Below are 16,932 nucleotides of genomic sequence, written 5' to 3'. Positions count from 1 at the left end.
TGTTAATTTATGATGTTCAGACTACTAAAGTAGGATTTGGGATATTGTGAACGAAGTGAAACTAGTGGTGATACATTTGCATGTGGCATTATGTTTAGTTTAATTTTCATCCACTATCACTGCCACCTGCTATATATCCCAGTTTAATTAAAATCAAGGCCAAAGTACTTGTTTTGCAGTAATCCTTATGTCTGTTTCACACCATGCACAATGTTAAACACCCCACCCATATTAAGAGGTTACTCAATTCACACAGATTGTTAAACAACATAAAGCTCTTTCTGAATCTGAGACTATTTATGGCATTCATAATGGAAGCCCATTGCCATTATATGAGAAAAAAGTCCTGGCTTTTTATAAATCATGACAAAAAACAAACAAAAAAAAAAAAAACCCATTATGACACCAAGTCAGTATTATGTGATACAAAGTCATAATTATGAGATAAAAAGTTTAAAGTTTGAGATAAGATGTCACAGTTATGAAAAAAAACTGTGACTTATCTCACATGTATGACTTTTATATATATTTTGTTGTTAATATTTAAACTTTCTCATGATTTTAAGATTTTGTCGATTTGATTGACACCAAGTGGTTGAACTAGGTTTTGCCCCTCCTCCTCAGACTTGACAAACGCAGGTTGCCAGATTGACAACACAAACAGGAACGAGCGCACTTGACGATGAATGAAATGAAATACGCTGTGTTTTCCGCCAACTGGCAACCAGGGGTGGTGAAATACAATTGGGTAAACTGGCAGTGGGCGGGTTTCACAAACCAAAACAAACACCGACATTCCAGCCCAGAACACACATTTTCAAAGAAGAATAACTGACTGTAGCATTGTTTTTCAGATAAACATGTATGTTAACTTAGGATGTTTCTTAAATATCTGCAAACATATTATGGTATTTTTATGCTTTAGTAGAGTCAAAATCTTACATACAGCACCTTTAAGTGAAATTTATTACATACAATGTCGTAGTTAAAAGTTATAATTATGATTAAAAAAATGACTTTTTATGTCTCATAAGTTCAGCTTTTTTTAATCTCATAATTATGTGTGTCATGAACTCAATTTCTTATCTTAAATGTATTTCTACGTACATTTTATTCCATAATTATGATTGACCAAAGAATTTTTTCCAAAACGTACATCACACTGAATTAAGTGCTAAATATGCACTATATCTTATTAATCAGCATATGCAATATATGAAGCAACATCCAATAATAAAGCACATTACTCAAGCATTAAAAAGATGCTTACCCAGTCCGATGCACATTCAGCATGAAGTAACAGGCACACTCAGTAAATCTGAAGCATTGAGTAATGTGAAACAGGAACACCCATAATTCAAGCTACAATAACCCGTAAATGCTCACTTTTGATGTTCTTCTTATGCAGTCAGGTCTGAATGGACACATATACAAGATGCCTGAAATCCCAGATACATTTCCAGAGCTGTCTGAGATGAGGTATGATGCTTCATGGCATTTCTTTTCTGTGTTTCAGGTATAGTACTAAAACATCCCAATTACTTTTGTCTGACTGTACAAAATATGTTTTATTTGAACATATGAATTTGATATTTGTCACATTCTCTCATCTTTCTGGTGGGTTTGTCTGTTTGTAATCTCCTAGTAATTCTCAGCTGAAGGACATGAGTGATCAAGATGACATGCTGTTAGAATTCTTCATGTGTCTGCCTCAGCTCAAACAAGTAACCTCTGACAAAGAGGAACTGGTCAACAACATTGTGGAGATGGCCAGTGAGTTTTCTGAGCGCACTGTAGTTTGAGCTAGTTACTAATGTCGAAATAAATTTTAGAATAAAGTGGGATCAGTGGGATTTATGTTGTAAATAATAAGCAAATAATAGAAGTAATATGTCTTATTTGCAGAAAAGAACCTACAACTCGAGCCTCAACTGGAGAACAAGAGACAAGAGATGTTGTGTAAAGTATGTACTTTCACAAATACTGAAACAAACACTTGGGTCAAAGAGCGTGTGCACTTTCACAAGTTGACTCAGACTTTTAGACTCCACTGTGTTACAATCTTGTCAATATATTTCCTTTTGAGAATGTTAACAATGAGAATGTTTTATTTTCTGTAGTATGAACAGTTAACCCAGATGAAGTCTGCATTTGAAACCAAAATGCAAAGGCAACATGAGCTGAGTGAGGTAAAACACGCATGAAAAGAATTTTTCATTCGCATCTGATTGTGACAAGAAGTCCGTTGGACAATGAAATGGAAAATATAGCATTCTAGTATTTATCCTCTCTAATATTCAAAATTTTTGCATACTTGTTGCTTCTATATTGTATGTTTTGCTTTTTTTTAATCCAGTTACATTTGGCTCAGGTTAATTGTTGAATGAACTGGACTAGACAAAATATGATCGCATTTATTTAATCAAAAATATTTGGTTTATTCTTGTAATTGCAAAGGTAAATTTTCAGCAGCCATTACTCTAGTCTTTAACAGTGCTTAATTATTATCAATTGTTACTCGATTATTTATATATTTTTTATAAATGTCTTTGCTTTCACTTTTGATCAATTTAATTGTGTCCTTTCTGAATATAAGTATTATTTATATATTTTTTATAAATGTCTTTGTTAATTTTACTTACCCCAAACTTTTGAATGCTAGTCTGTCACAGTTTCCACTAAAATATAAACCTGCACAGCTGTTTTCAGCATTGGTTAATGGTAAGAAATGTTCAGCATATTAATATAATTTCTAAAGGATCATGTGACACTGAAGACTGAAGTAATGGCTGCTAAACATTGTTTTTTTTGTTTTTGTTTTTTCTTTCTTTCATTTTTTAATGTTCACTTTGATTTTCCTTTGCCAGAGCTGCAGTCTGAGTGCAATTCAGGCCAGATTAAAGGTAGCAGCCCATCAGGCCGAAGAGGAGTCTGAGGAGACAGCAGAGAACTTCCTGGAAGGAAAAACAGAGATTGACGACTTCTTAGCCAGCTTCATGGAAAAGAGAACAGTATTAAAAGCAATATTCCATATAAAATAATAAACAAATGTTTAAACACAGATGTATGGTACACATTTTTCTAATGGAAATCCTTAGATTCATATATTTCATAAGACTGGTGTGATGTCCATAAGTCTTTTATGTTCTGCCACAACTTCCTGTTACAACAAGTAGTCAACACAGGAACACAGCTATGCTTGTCTAGCCATTCCATTAAGTCTTATCGTATGGTCTGATATGAAATGGGTGTGCACTTCCTGAAAGATAACATGATGATGATTTAACCATCTTTTTCAGCTTTGCCATTGCAGAAGAGCCAAAGAGGAAAAGCTCCAGCAATGCGTGAACACACATGGACAGTTTCCTACCACACATTAGATTGAATGTCCCAGAAAGGTAATTTATATTTTTTTCAGACTGATTTACTAATGGTAAGAAAGTGTTTTTAACTCTCATGTTGATTAAAAATATTAAATAATATTTTTTATCGCAGGTTTGGGATCAATTTACCAGCAGATGGGTGGGCTTGAGACAAGCAGCACATCTTGTGGCCTACAGCCGTGATTGGGCAAACCTAGATATATATGAAAACGAGATTTTGGCATCATTTACTGAAATCAAAGTGACTTTTGCACAGAATTTCCAAAAGTGTTATGCGATCCCTGGTTGGGTAAGACCAGATATGAGTACGTCTGGATGTGCCCAGTCTGGCTGTGACCCAAAGGCTGTAATCAGAGGAAAGCAATCTGTTCTTAATAGTGTTCAGAAACAGGCTGCGTTCTAAGCTTATTAGTTCAGTTTGAGTTTATGTGACAAATTGGGTTGGGCCTTGTATGCACTTGAAGATGAATTTTGAAAAATGTTATTGCTGCCGACAAAAAAAAAACTGTATTTAATAATGTTGATAAAAGCCTTTATTATAATTAGACACTGTATTATATGTTTATTTAATTTGATAGGTTAATAAAACATTTAGAATAATCCCTGCTATGGTTTAAGTGTGGTTTTGCGTCTTCAATAACATTAATACCATTAGACACCAGAGGTATATGCACAGTATATTGGTACCATATCAGTTTTTTTTTTTTTGATGATTCAGTACTGAATCTTATTTTTCCTACTTTTAAATTCAGATTATATCTGCCAAAGCAACTTTATAAACACTTATAATTTAATAATGTTGTTGAGTAATATTAAAATCTGAAAGCAAATATCCATTTCTCATACCCTACTTTATGTTGTAATGCTGTTATTTCTTAATCTTGTTTTTGTTTTATATCCTAAGCTGATATGTAGTATTTATTTCTCATGCTTGTAAATGCTATATTATGACCAAATCTTGGATTCAATCTTTTTGTCAACTTGTTTTCTTTCAGTTAGCACAGATTTTGTAAGCCTCATTGATCTGAGAATTATGCACCCCAGCTTTTGGCCTTTCCACAAATGATGCTTAAAGGGATATTCCACCCCAAAATGAAAACTTTGTCATTAATCACTTACCCCCATGTCGTTCCAAACCCTTAAAAGCTTCGTTCATCTTCGGAACACAATTTAAGATATTTTGGATGAAAACCGGGAGGCCTGTGACTGTCCCATAGGCTGCCAAGTAAATAACAGTGTCAAGGTCCATAAAAGGTATGAAAGTCATCGTCAGAATACTCCATCTGCCATCAGACGTACAATCTGGGTTATATTAAGTGACGGGAACACTTTTTGTAAGCGAAGAAAACAAAAATAACGACTTTATTCAACAATTCCTTTGTCAACAGTCTCCTCTGTGTCTCTCCATATCACCGTATGCTCTTCTGTATCATCCGTGCCACAAGGATGCGCTGTTTCTACATGTATTTAGCTTTGATTTGAAAGAAAACAGCGCATCTTTGTGTTTTCTGGAAAGATTTTATGCCGTGTGAGCAAAGTCAGTAAGTTTTAGTCCAATGCAATATAATAACATTAACATTTTCAAAATGTCAAAATGACCGGGACACAACATGAGGGTTAAAAGGAATTATTTTTGTGTTCATTTTTAATATATTTTGATAAAATATTATTCCATTTTAAATTTGGTCATTAATCAGTTATCAGCCATAAGTTCAAAATAATAAATGGCTTACCAGTATCAGCCAGAATTTTATGAGTGCATCCACAAGAGCTCAGTTTCTGTTAAAACCAAAGAAAACCAAGCCATTTGTAAGTTGTCTTCACGAAGAGTGTAAACACTTTGTAAATGCTCCTTTCAAAGCACTTCAGGGAAGCGTTTGACTTGTTTGTCCAACAATGCAAGAAGGGGTAGAAGTGTTTAGGAAACCTGTTTGGGAAAAAAATCATTTTGCAGTTTCACTTAAAGTAACTACACATTTTAAAATTATGTTCATCCCAAATTGTAAAAAAAAAATGTCTCCAGATATGCTGTAATTTTGTTTTCGGTTCAGAAAACACTTTATTGACAGCATTTGCCTTAGAAATGTAGATATTCATAAGTTCTAGACAAATTGTTTAAAATCTACTGTTGTAGCTGAAATGGTAATCACATGGACGTGTGAGGGATTGATTGTCTATATGTCAGAGTTTGCCTACAATTCCAGAAATGGGAAGTAAGTAAATGTAGTGTGGGTGCCATACAACTCTTGGTTCCATAGCCTATGCAGTACTTCTTGTTTTCACATGTACAGGAAATTTCCATTTAAGAATTTAAGATTATATTTCCCAACCCAAATATATAAAAAAAAAAAATTAAAACCAGATCAAAGATATCCCTTCCATTTTATGTATTGGTTTGTGAGACACAGCATTTTAAGCAGTGTGTATTTTGGCCAAAAAAGTAAATATTTAGTACAGAAGCTAGTTTCCACCATGGGATTAAAAAAAGAAGCAGCAATTCCGAGTTTGTATCTCACAATTCAGTCTTTTTGCATAATTGTAAAATATAAAGTCAGAATTATGAGATAAGAATTTGCAATTGCGAGTAAAAAAAAAAATTCAGAATTGTTAGATAAATCTATGGTGGAGACAAAACAATTTGTGAGAAAACCAGTCAGAATTGTAAGTAATAAAAGACAAAATTGTGAAAGAAAAAGGTCGCATTTAACTTTTTTTTTTAATTCACATGGCTGAAACAAGCTTCCTTAATAATTCAGGGTTATCTGATTTATGTTCTGTGTATTAGTATGAGTAGTATGGTAATATGCTGTTCCGAACATAGCCATGAAAGATGTCAAGACAAAAAATGACTTGACACCTTAAAGGATCAAACAGTAAAATACACAGCCAAACTAAAACCTAAAATACTATACAAGAAATAAGAATTTACTATAATGGAATAAGGTCTTATCGCCAGACCATCTAGGATATGTGTACTTGTTCCCATACTTAAATATAAATTCACACACAGATTACAAAAATTAAATTAACAGTAAAAAACACAGCAGTTCCCAGTGCGGTACCCGTTACTGTGCTTTGTCACCAGATCTGTTTTAGTTCAGGCGTTTGCTTTGACCACCTCGTCAGAATCAGGGTCCTTAGTGTCATCTCCACCACTAGAGGAGTAGCTGCTGAGGTCAGCCACACCCGACTCGAAATCACTGCAGGTTGAAAGGTCATCAGGGTCACCGTTCTTGTGTGGGGCTGCTAACTGTAGCGGTAGTGTGAAGGATGGAGTGTTTTTCTCGCTTCTTGGGGCGGTGAAGTAGTCTAGAGGGCTGCTGAGTTCGCTCTCGATTGGAATTGGACGTGGTACACGTTCAGACAACTTGTTGGACTTCTTCCTCTCCCCTGAAGTTTTCCTTTCCTTCAGTTGGGCAAGTCTCTGTGTAAATACGTTTGAAGAGGACAAGGTTGGAGAGTTGTACAAAAGAAGGAACAAATTCAATTCTATTGGGAAAATTTTTGAAATAAGGGAGTCTATACATCGTCCATTTCTAAATTGCCTAAAATGTCCAGGTTTTGGCTTTGTTTTTCAATTGGCAGTCTCTCTGCAGTCCTCATACATGATACCTACACGTATTTACATTGCTTTGACTATGTACAATTATGTACAATATCTGCACACTATTAGTCAAACTACTTTTACCCAGACTTTTTAGGCAATTAAGAAATGCTGACCAGCACACGTCCAGGAAAAAGAGGACGTATAGTCACCCTAATAAAATGAAACACTAGTATACTATATAGTAAACTTGTAATGTGTAACATGGGAATGAATTGTGCACCCATACTTGCGGCTGCTTTTTAAAATGCTTGATGATACATATGTGATATTTATGCATGCAAGTGTATGCCTTGTCCAGCGTCCGTCTCCCGTGGTACCTCCTGGTGGGCGCTAAGCTCCTCTTCCAATTGTTGTGACTCCTCCCTCACTGCGTTCAGACAATCGGCTGGAGATTGGTATGAGGCCACACTTTTCTCTGCACGGCTGTACATCCCCTTCCAAAACCTAGAACATCATTTTCAGTTGATTAATCCTCTGTTGCATAAAGTTACCCGACAAACTCATTTTATTCGCTTCACAAAAACAATGCATTTTAGACGGCAATAAAAGACTTCGGGGGGAGCTTTGTCTTGGTCACTACATCATCAGAAAACGTTTATGTTGTGGTGCACAATGTGCTGTTTTATTGACTTTCTTAAGCATATTAATTGATTTTTCAGCCAATGTGATTTGGATGAATAAACAAAGAAAATTGCAATTATCATATTATGGTAGGCTTTTTGTATTCTCTTGATCTAGATTGCATGTTCTCCCTGTGTTGTCATTTTTAGTATTATTTACTATTATTACTATTAGTATAAGTAATAATAAATACTAATTCTAGCTTTTATTTTTTATATTATCAATTCACATTATGTTAAGTGTAAAAATATGTGCCAGTTGGGCAGGAGAAATAATCTTGTTTTGTCTATTTTTCTTGCCAAATGGCAGATATTTTGTCTTGCTTAAGTTTTGTCTTAGCAAAAACTTACAACATTTTGATATTTTTTTCAGAAAACAAGGTGATATCTTAAGTCATTCTGCTTCTCAAGTAAATGCATGTTGATTCAAAAATGTTTAGATAGTGTTTTTAACAAGTAAAACTGAGTCATTGATTCACTGATCCATTGTCACACAGCCACCAGACGACATACCCAAAAAAGGTCCACCTTTTAATTTTAAAGACTTCTTTCCACCTAAAACTCCACTGGAACACACTTGAGGAGGCTTTTGGATCAGGAACATGGAGGCTGTATGTCAAGTTCACCCATCTAAATTTATCCCAAAGGTAATGCTTCTTTTTCATATCAACAGTTATTTGTTGAACTTTTTGAAGAATACAGGCATCTTTAAGATTGGATTAGCCTAAATTAAATAATTAAAACACTCCAGTGATTAAATCAAACAACCGCTCTTATAAAGTAACAATCTTTCTCACAAGTCCACTAAAGTGCCTTGGTGGAAACAGACTGTATAAAAACATGGACGTAGTGTCCGTGACATCACCCGTAGGTTTTTGAAGCCTAAAGTAGGCGGAGCCGGCCGTCGCCATCTTGGCAGCACATCACCGCACGTCACTCCCGCATAATTGAAAATGTCAGACAGGCGGGAGCTGGACCTAGCTTGACGGCAGTGACAGCAGCAGCAATCCACCTGTCACTCAAGTGGCCACGCCTTTAATTATGCAGAAATTTAAGGCTTAATATAATTTTAAATGAATGGCAAAATTAGCTATATAGACCAAAACCACTTTTTGTACCAGGCTGTAAACGTTTTTTCTGCTGTAAAGTTGGGCATTTTAACATGGAGAGTCTATGGCACTGACTCCCTTTTGGAGCCAGGCTCTAGCGGCCAGTCGATGAATTGCAGTTTTAGTCACTTCCTTGTTGGTTTCACGAGGGAGACGGAAGGTTGCCGCTTGGGTGGAAATTAACAAGTGTGTTTATTCCTTGTTTAATTCAAATTTAAATAAATCAACACCTCTTTCTGTTGCTACATTGGCTTAAAACAAACATGCACAAAGGTGTCACTGCAAGCTATTCTGTGTCCATTATACTTTCACTTTACTTTCTTATTCTTACAGTATGCCGCTTTGTCATCTCTTAGCCAATTCCAAAAGAAGCAGGACTATTTTACAACAGGAAAGTGAAAGAAAGTGTAATGATCGTATAGAGACAATTCAATTCGGTTGACTTACTTGAAGCAGTAGGCAGTGGTGAGAGGTTTCAGAACACCCCGTGTCTGACTGTGGCCTGTCCTGTATAGAGGGTTTGTGTATTCAGCCCTGTTCTCCCACAGGTGCGGCCATAAAGAGTGTGTTCGCTCTTTTAACCTGCATAGTTCACAAAGACGGAGATTAAATGAGTAAACTAGCAAATAAAGGTAATGAAACCAAGACGGTCTGACGGTTACAAGAAGAAGTTACATTTCCTTTCGTTTGGAACTAGATTTTATACCACATCTATTTAAAAAAAAAAAAAAAGTTTAGATGATAACAGTTTTTTTTTAAGTGGGTATACTATTGGCATGTTTATCTGATCCACTTTGCAGGTTGGTCTGGTCAGAATGCCCACTTGACAGGAAAAGACCATTTAAAGGGCATTTAAAGGGATGAACAAGACCATATTTTTGGTTTTGCTTTGTTTTGCTATTTCTCAGACACATACTAGTTCTTCTTCTTCGACACCAAGCCATTGCTCATTCTGCTTTTCACACTGCTGGCACTAGTCAGACTTTCATCTGTGACTTTTCCGCCAACTGATCATGTTGAATTGGATGTGAGAGATTCTGATTGGCTATTCAGCTTAGAGAACCAATGTAAGAGAAGAAAAAGTGATGAAAGCAAGCCAAAAAAGTTGAGCAAGACTTTCCCTACATCCGAATATGCCTACTTCCCTACTATATAGTAGGTGGGAAACAGTATGTGAGACAAGTAGTATGTCCAAATTCATAGTATTTGTAAAACAATAGGCGAAAAGTGGTGAGATTCTGAAGTGTGCCTCTGATGAACTCTTTACTTACCCCGGAGGCCACAGGCAGTGAAGTGATGCGAGTCATGTTACTGATACTGGCAGATCACATGACAATGACAACATACAAAAACCTGCATTACTTACGAGACGTTGTTGCTACAGCTGCTCGAGCACAGAGAAAATGCCAGACAGTGTACAACTGGCTGTGTGCAGAAATATGCTAATTTGACACAGTCGTGGGCGGGGCCTGAGCAATATGACATCATACTGCTCAGAAAATCAAAACGGCTTGATAGTTTACACTTTTTAGGTTTTTGGGACATAAAAAAAAGAGAAGTTAAATGAGTTTTATCTTTGTAGGGTGGTTGTGTCCACACATTTATATTCGATGTCCCCTTTAACAGTTGTGAAGTAAGTAGAGTACCTACTAGGCTAAATGTGATTTTTAACACAGCTTTGTATTTTTGTGTGTATCCACAGTCTTAGCTCTTCCGTTTCTAAATGACAAATACGGACTACTGCCACCTGCTGGTATGGAGAGTTATTTCCTCTCATGCAGACACAGAACCTACAAACTAGTTGGCTGTTGGCTGTAGTGTTTATTGTGTGTTCAAGCGCAACTTTTGGTCGAGACACAATTGACACCACAGTTGGTTTGGTGCTTTAAGAGCTCTCATAATATCATCTTAAAACATGATTTTGTTTCCTTGCTGGATGTTTTTTTTTAACAACATGCCAGTAAATGGACTGTGGTCCATCTATACAAGTACATCTGAAACCATCTCAGTTCAAGAAGTAGTTGATTTCTGTCAAAATCAGAACCAAGTTATCCTATGTGCTCTGACATGTTGAGCTGCAGTTGTACAAGCAGCTGGTGCGAGTAGAAGCCTGGCAAATTTTGCTGATTCTGTTCCCCCCTCTTCTCTCGCTGCAATCTCTATTCATAAAATTAGCAATTATTTTAATAATTTTTTTTGTTTTTTTTTTACCTCAAATCTCTCCTCTCTTTCTGGCAATTGCAGATGAAGTTCCCATACTGGCAGGAGTAGATATGTGTGTGTAGCTGTATGAGGAATCGCTCATTGAACTCAAATGCACAGGGGAACTGCTGCATCAACTGCCACACGCACTCCAGAAACTGGTCCATGACTGGAGAAACCTCCTTAGGGTCACCATCAAGGTGAGCATACCTGTAGAAGATTTTATATAATAAATGAATTTGTAAATCATAATGGTATAGCCAACCTTTCACCACTAATCTTTCCTTTCTAAGATTTCACTGGCACTTTTGGATATTCCAACTTGGTGCATCACATTACAAAACATGCAAGAACCAGTGGTGTTTGCTGTCACTGATGTGCCAAGTTTGAATGTGCACATGTGATAATTACTTTTCATGAATGAATAACAACGTAAACATTACAGAAAGTTATCATTTGGCTTTAGAAGACTTTTAATATATTATAGTCACTGTAAGCTTTTGCTATATGGGAAAAAGCAGCTTGAGCATTCTTGAAAATTTCTCCTTTTCTGTTCCATGTAAGAAAATGTTCATATTTGGGAAAACTGACTATATAACATTTCATGATTGGAGCGTAGAGACTCACCTAAAGCTTAGAGATGCAGAACCTAACATTGTATGCTGTATGACTGATGGTTTAGTCACAGTATTTGCTATGGATTCAGGAATGAGACTTTTCTTGTTGCGCATGTTATCCATGCACAACATACACAGTAGAGGAGATTCACAGAAAGCTTCAATTCAGTTATGCAATTAACTGCAAGTTGTACGTGGTGTCCAACATGTGAGGCCAGAAACATGCAGATCGAAATGAAAAACACAAACCTGTGGGAAAACTTGTGTCCAAATGATACCCAGTCCTTCTCAATCAGAACCTACAAGAAACAAGACTTGTGTTCAAAATAGAACAAACATGTTACATATTTAGTCTTATATGATGTTGGACTAGCACTGTTTTAAAAAACTCTAAGCAAAATGGATCAGTCATCAATAAAGTTATTATTACCATCAGTCCTTTGATAGTTCTGTAGTATGGATCCAGTAGCACACTAGCCACCGAACAGGCCTGAGCTGTTCTGTCCCACCCGTCTGAACAGTGCACCAAAACACTCACTCCCTCCTCTGCCACTGCCTAACAACATAGATATGAATGGAAGAATACATGTGTGATCATATCATACTTATCATATTGTATTTGAAGAGTTCAGATGCAAAAGCCATCTGATATTTTCTTCTAAAATTACTATTTTTTTCTAAAGCTCCTATGTTTATGTTCAATTAATGGCAATAAGAAGAACCTATCCTTTGCCATTAAAGTGAAATGACTGAACCTACAAATAGGAGCCTGATAAAAAAATGCATTTTAAAAGAAAATTTCAAATGACACTTTTGAGGCTTTTGCATCTGAACTCTTCCTTTGTACTTAGGTTTTTTTACTCTGATGTTTTTGGACATGTTTCCAACATGAGATAATGCCATTTTTTTATTATTAGACAGGCCTATGTAATTTCCATGATTTTACATTGCCTTTTCTAATCACTTGTGATAACAGAGCATGGCCTTTCAAAAACCATATATAAAAACTTTTTAAAAAGTCTTGCCTTTGCAATGAAGACTCCAGCATCTAGTACAGCTTTGATGTGTTTTAGCCACCCAGAGTTCTCCAGACCCCACAGGAAATCACTCATGGAGGGAGCAGCGAGTTCACCAACTGCAAGACAGAAAAGGTTAATTTTTCATATGGACAGCAAGTATCTGCTGGTATGAAAGTAATGCGGATTAATCAGTTTACCATCTATAAGCTTCTGTTGGCTGTTCCTCATGACATGGATGTTTTCTATGCCAATGAACTGTAGTTTTATGTTAGTGTAATGGTCTTCATTCTCGTAGCCCTTCCCTGCAGCACGATTAGCCATGGCATTTAGCTGGAAATAGTTACAAACAATGTTTCAAAGTCACAATACTGCTGGTATGTATGATTATTTTCAAAATATCAACATTATATTATGACATTATGAGATTGTTGGGGGGTGCTTCATATTTATATATATATTGGTGCTGTCAAATGATTAATTGCGATTAAGAGCATCCAAAATAAAAGTCTGTTTATATAATATATGTGTACATTGTATATTTATTATGTATATATAAATACACACTCATACAGTATATATTTTGAAAATATTTACATGTATATTTATATTTTATTTTTAATATACAAATATAAATTTTTTTCTTAAGTATATACATGCATGTGAGTTTATTTATATATACATAATAAATATAAATATTACAGTAAAATATCTTATGTTATGTAAAAAATTTTTTTTTTTTTGTGTTTGATTGGTTTTAATCTTTTGACAGCACTAACACACACACACACACACACACACACTTATATGCATTAAAGTGATCAAAAGTTTCAGTAAATTTTTGCATTGCTACAAATAATGGTATCTTTTGAACTTTCCATAAATCAAAAAAAGTTTCACGTTTTCTATGGGAAAACTTTCAAATGACCCTGTCTAAATCTCAACAGCTTGTCCAACCTGTCCTTCCATTTTGCTTTGTGATCTCTCACCTTTGGCCTTGTGTCCACCACATACATGAACTCGCTGACAGGGTTTGACTTCATAATGGCCTGCAGCATCTGTTCATCATCTGAGGAGCGTGCACTGAAACCAGAAAGAGGCTGACTGCTCCGGCAGATTGATGCCTAGAAAACCAATGGTGTAAGAATTCAAAAATAGAAAGGTGGGGAGAAGAAGACAAATTAAAAGATTTGGCTTAACATATCAAGCTTGATTAAAAAAAGGAAGTCTACAACAGTTTGATCTTGAGTTCAAAGGAGTGTCATTATTTTTGCACTTACACCGGTGTCTCTGTGGAAGTAAGAGAGAACAGGAAGACGCCCTCGACTCCGGAACTTGGCACTGCCCACAATGACAGCAGGGGAGGCTGACTTTGGCACAAACAGCTCTGACGGGTAAGTGTCACACAACTGCCAATCAGAATATTCTGATTAGAACTATTGTTTTACATTCTTATGGTCAACAGTGGCCCTGTTGATTTAGTAACACCCATTCTAAGGACTCATTCAGGACACATTTACACATGCTTTATGTGCAAGTTTCATCGAAAATTCATTAAAATATAATAATTTACTCTGCCTCTGAGCAATTTTTCTTCTCTGTTACTGAAGAAACATAAAAGAGCTGTTCCTCAATTTATCCTCCATAAAAGAAAGCAAGTCATATAGTTTTTGAACTTCATGATCTCAAGAGTACCAGTACTTAAAGCACAGTCTTCTACCTTTGTTTTTCACAGTGTAATTTAAGGTTCTTTTTCTTTGTGGAAAAAGAAATCATGGTTATTGACCCTGAGCATGAACAGGAATTTGATCAAATACTTACTCTGTACTCATGATTGGCTGCTGTGACATGCCAGAGGTTCCTGGGTATTCCCATTCGACTGAATTCTGCCTTCAGGTCAATGAAGCCCCATGCCTTTTCCCTTAACTCTTTATCCAGGTTGGGGTTAAAAGAGAAACAAAACAGCTCTCCGTAGCGTTCTGCAAAAAAGACATTAGTAAGGGAGAGACATTAATGAGTGTGTAGCTCTCATGGGTGAAATTCACAAAGCTGCGTAGAATTGTGCTCTGACGTTGTTTGAATTTCACAGTGTATTTTCATAATGAACTGTGATGCCACTTTTCAGAGAAGAAAATGCAAATATATGGATCATTATTCATGCTTCGCCAATCATGTGTGAGTAAATCTGTAATGTGTGCTACCCTGATGGCCCTTCATCTAGGACCCTGTGCACATCTCTATATGAGTATCGAACAAGCCACTTAAAGGGATACTCCACCCCAAAATGAAAATTTTGTCATTAATCACTTACCCCCATGTCGTTCCAAACCCGTAAAAGCTTTGTTCACCCTCGGAACACAATTTAAGATATTTAGGATGAAAACCGGGAGGCCTGTGACTGTCCCATAGACTGCCAAATAAGTAACACTGTCAAGGTCCATAAAAGTATGAAAGACATCGTCAGAATAGTTCATCTGCCATCAGTGGTTCAACCATAACGTTATGAAGCGACGAGAATACTTTTTGTAAGCGAAAAAAAAAACTCCTTGTGGCACGTCTGATACAGAAGAGCATAAGCAGCTCAAGGTGATATGGAGAGACACAGAGGAGACTGTTGATAAAGGAATTGTTGAATAAAGTCGTTATTTTAGTTTTCTTCGCTTACAAAAAGTATTCTCATTTTGACCTTGACATTGTTGACCTTGACAGTGTTACTTACTTGGCAGTCTATGGGACAGTCACAGGCCTCCCGGTTTTCATCCAAAATATCTTAAATTGTGTTCCGAAGAGGAATGATGCTTTTACTGGTTTGGAACGAAATGGGGGTAAGTGATTAATGACAAAATTTTCATTTTGGAGTGGAGTATCCCTTTAATTAACAGTCAAATTAATTAATTAAGTCACAAATCAGATTTTGGTACTTCAAGTAGATTCTTACAGTATATCATCATTGTAGTTTTTTTTAAAAGGATACATTTTCTTTCTGATCATGGGGAAAAAAATTATAAACTGTACACATTTTCACATTTTAATACTAAATGTTAGTAAGATGAATGAAAGCAAGCATTTATTTTGCATTTGACTTTTTAAGACCACTCTGAAAGCATCATGTTTAGCATTCACAACTGTCTGATTTTTGCTAATTTTACTTTACCTGGGCGTGAAAGCCGAGTGAGGCAGGCCAGCACATCTAAACAGTCCTTCTCCTGTAGGATCAGCAGTCGGTAAACATGGAAGTTCTTACAGCGGATAATGAGAGGACTTCCTGAGGAGTTTGCTGGGAGTCTCTCCACATTGTATACCAAACTGTGCAGAACCTAGAGAAGCAAGAGACATCTTTAGTGGCAGAGAAACTCTGGAAAAAAAAAAGGAAGGAAGGAAGGAAGGAAAAAGCTTGATTGTCTTTATAAAAGGGTTTCCATTCCTACCCAGGTCTCCTTAAGAGCCTCCGAGTTCTCTACAAATATAGTGTGAGTAGAGGAAAGGTATAATGTTCCCACCGTAGATTTCCTGGGTGTCACAATCATACGCACATTTTCCACCTGAAAGAAAGTAACATAGACTTTTTTTTTCTTTTACTTAGAAACCAACCTTGCTATGTACATTATATGTTATCAATTGTAACAGGATGTCAATTATTTTGCAATCATAACACCAAGCTTCTCTTTTTCCCCAGCCTGACATTATTCTAAAACATTCAAGTAGTATTATGAAATGAAGTACAGCTAGGGACAGATCACGTATATACTTGTCCTAACCTTGAATGCATTAAAAAATCATAAAATATCATACCACAGAGTATGTTTTTCATTAAAAAATCATAAAATATCATACCACAGAGTATGTTTTTAAAATTAAATGTTATTATGTTCTTGTTGTAATGCTTTATTATAAGTGTAGGTGGTTGGGGGTTGCATTGTGGCGTGTGATTTGGAGTATTTAGTCTGTATTTTTATTTTTTATTAAACACCCGGACAGAAAGGACATCAGCAGTACCTTTGGTGTTCTGATGTGCTCCATCCTAGAGACGCCTGTCCAAATGATGCGCAGAAAATTAATCCGGACCGACCGGGGAATCGGGTCTTTTTCAGGTCAGAAGAACAGAGCGATTCGTCGCATGTTGATTAAAAGAACATTATTTGATAATGGGATGGCCCGCAGGTACTGTAACCCAAGCCATGGCTCTGGTTAAAGTGCAGAGACCCGACTGCTCTCAGACTGGTACACGTTGGACAACACAGAGCGCACACGCGCGCTACGAATCCTACTATGGCGAAGGACTGGCTCATGAATATTACGTAAATTATGTGACGTTTGTCCAATAGTTATCGCTGATTGGTTGAAAGTCAGACAGTGATAGGTGTGCTCTAGTCAGAGG

At 36.3% G+C, this 16,932-nt stretch overlaps 2 protein-coding genes across 3 annotated transcripts in view; one reads left to right on the top strand and one right to left on the bottom strand.

Annotated features, from left to right (window-relative positions):
* The window catches only part of LOC109070888 (vacuolar protein sorting-associated protein 37A-like), a 9,976-nt gene extending 5,976 nt beyond the window's left edge, over positions 1 to 4,000 (top strand). The window contains exons 6-12 of the mRNA XM_042716714.1: positions 1,409 to 1,479; positions 1,646 to 1,773; positions 1,906 to 1,964; positions 2,121 to 2,189; positions 2,868 to 3,011; positions 3,300 to 3,398; positions 3,496 to 4,000. Coding sequence (XP_042572648.1) covers positions 1,409 to 1,479; positions 1,646 to 1,773; positions 1,906 to 1,964; positions 2,121 to 2,189; positions 2,868 to 3,011; positions 3,300 to 3,380 — 552 coding nt within the window. The 3' untranslated portion in view covers positions 3,381 to 3,398; positions 3,496 to 4,000. The remainder of the gene's footprint in view (positions 1 to 1,408; positions 1,480 to 1,645; positions 1,774 to 1,905; positions 1,965 to 2,120; positions 2,190 to 2,867; positions 3,012 to 3,299; positions 3,399 to 3,495) is intronic.
* A 1,412-nt stretch (positions 4,001 to 5,412) lies between these two features.
* On the bottom strand, positions 5,413 to 16,839 carry LOC109070896 (myotubularin-related protein 7-like). 2 transcript variants are annotated; one of them, XM_042716712.1, is made up of 14 exons: positions 16,551 to 16,839; positions 15,983 to 16,096; positions 15,709 to 15,871; positions 14,376 to 14,533; positions 13,835 to 13,963; positions 13,544 to 13,678; positions 12,755 to 12,887; positions 12,564 to 12,673; positions 11,969 to 12,094; positions 11,788 to 11,837; positions 10,931 to 11,131; positions 9,167 to 9,301; positions 7,308 to 7,434; positions 5,413 to 6,807 (listed from the first exon to the last, which is right to left on the bottom strand). In XM_042716712.1, exons 1-14 carry the CDS (start codon positions 16,572 to 16,574, stop codon positions 6,481 to 6,483), a joined length of 1,932 nt encoding a protein of 643 aa, XP_042572646.1. In that variant the 5' UTR covers positions 16,575 to 16,839; the 3' UTR covers positions 5,413 to 6,480. The 2 variants fall into 2 exon arrangements, with proteins under 2 accessions (XP_042572646.1, XP_042572647.1); XM_042716713.1 differs by having other exon boundaries at positions 6,595 to 6,807; positions 7,280 to 7,434.
* Positions 16,840 to 16,932: the final 93 nt, after the last annotated feature.

The sequence above is a fragment of the Cyprinus carpio genome, chromosome B1 (genome assembly GCF_018340385.1).
Source record: "Cyprinus carpio isolate SPL01 chromosome B1, ASM1834038v1, whole genome shotgun sequence".
NCBI lineage: Eukaryota > Metazoa > Chordata > Actinopteri > Cypriniformes > Cyprinidae > Cyprinus > Cyprinus carpio.
The sequence above is the reverse complement of the archived record's forward strand: the minus strand, read 5'-3'. Positions and strand labels throughout refer to the sequence as shown.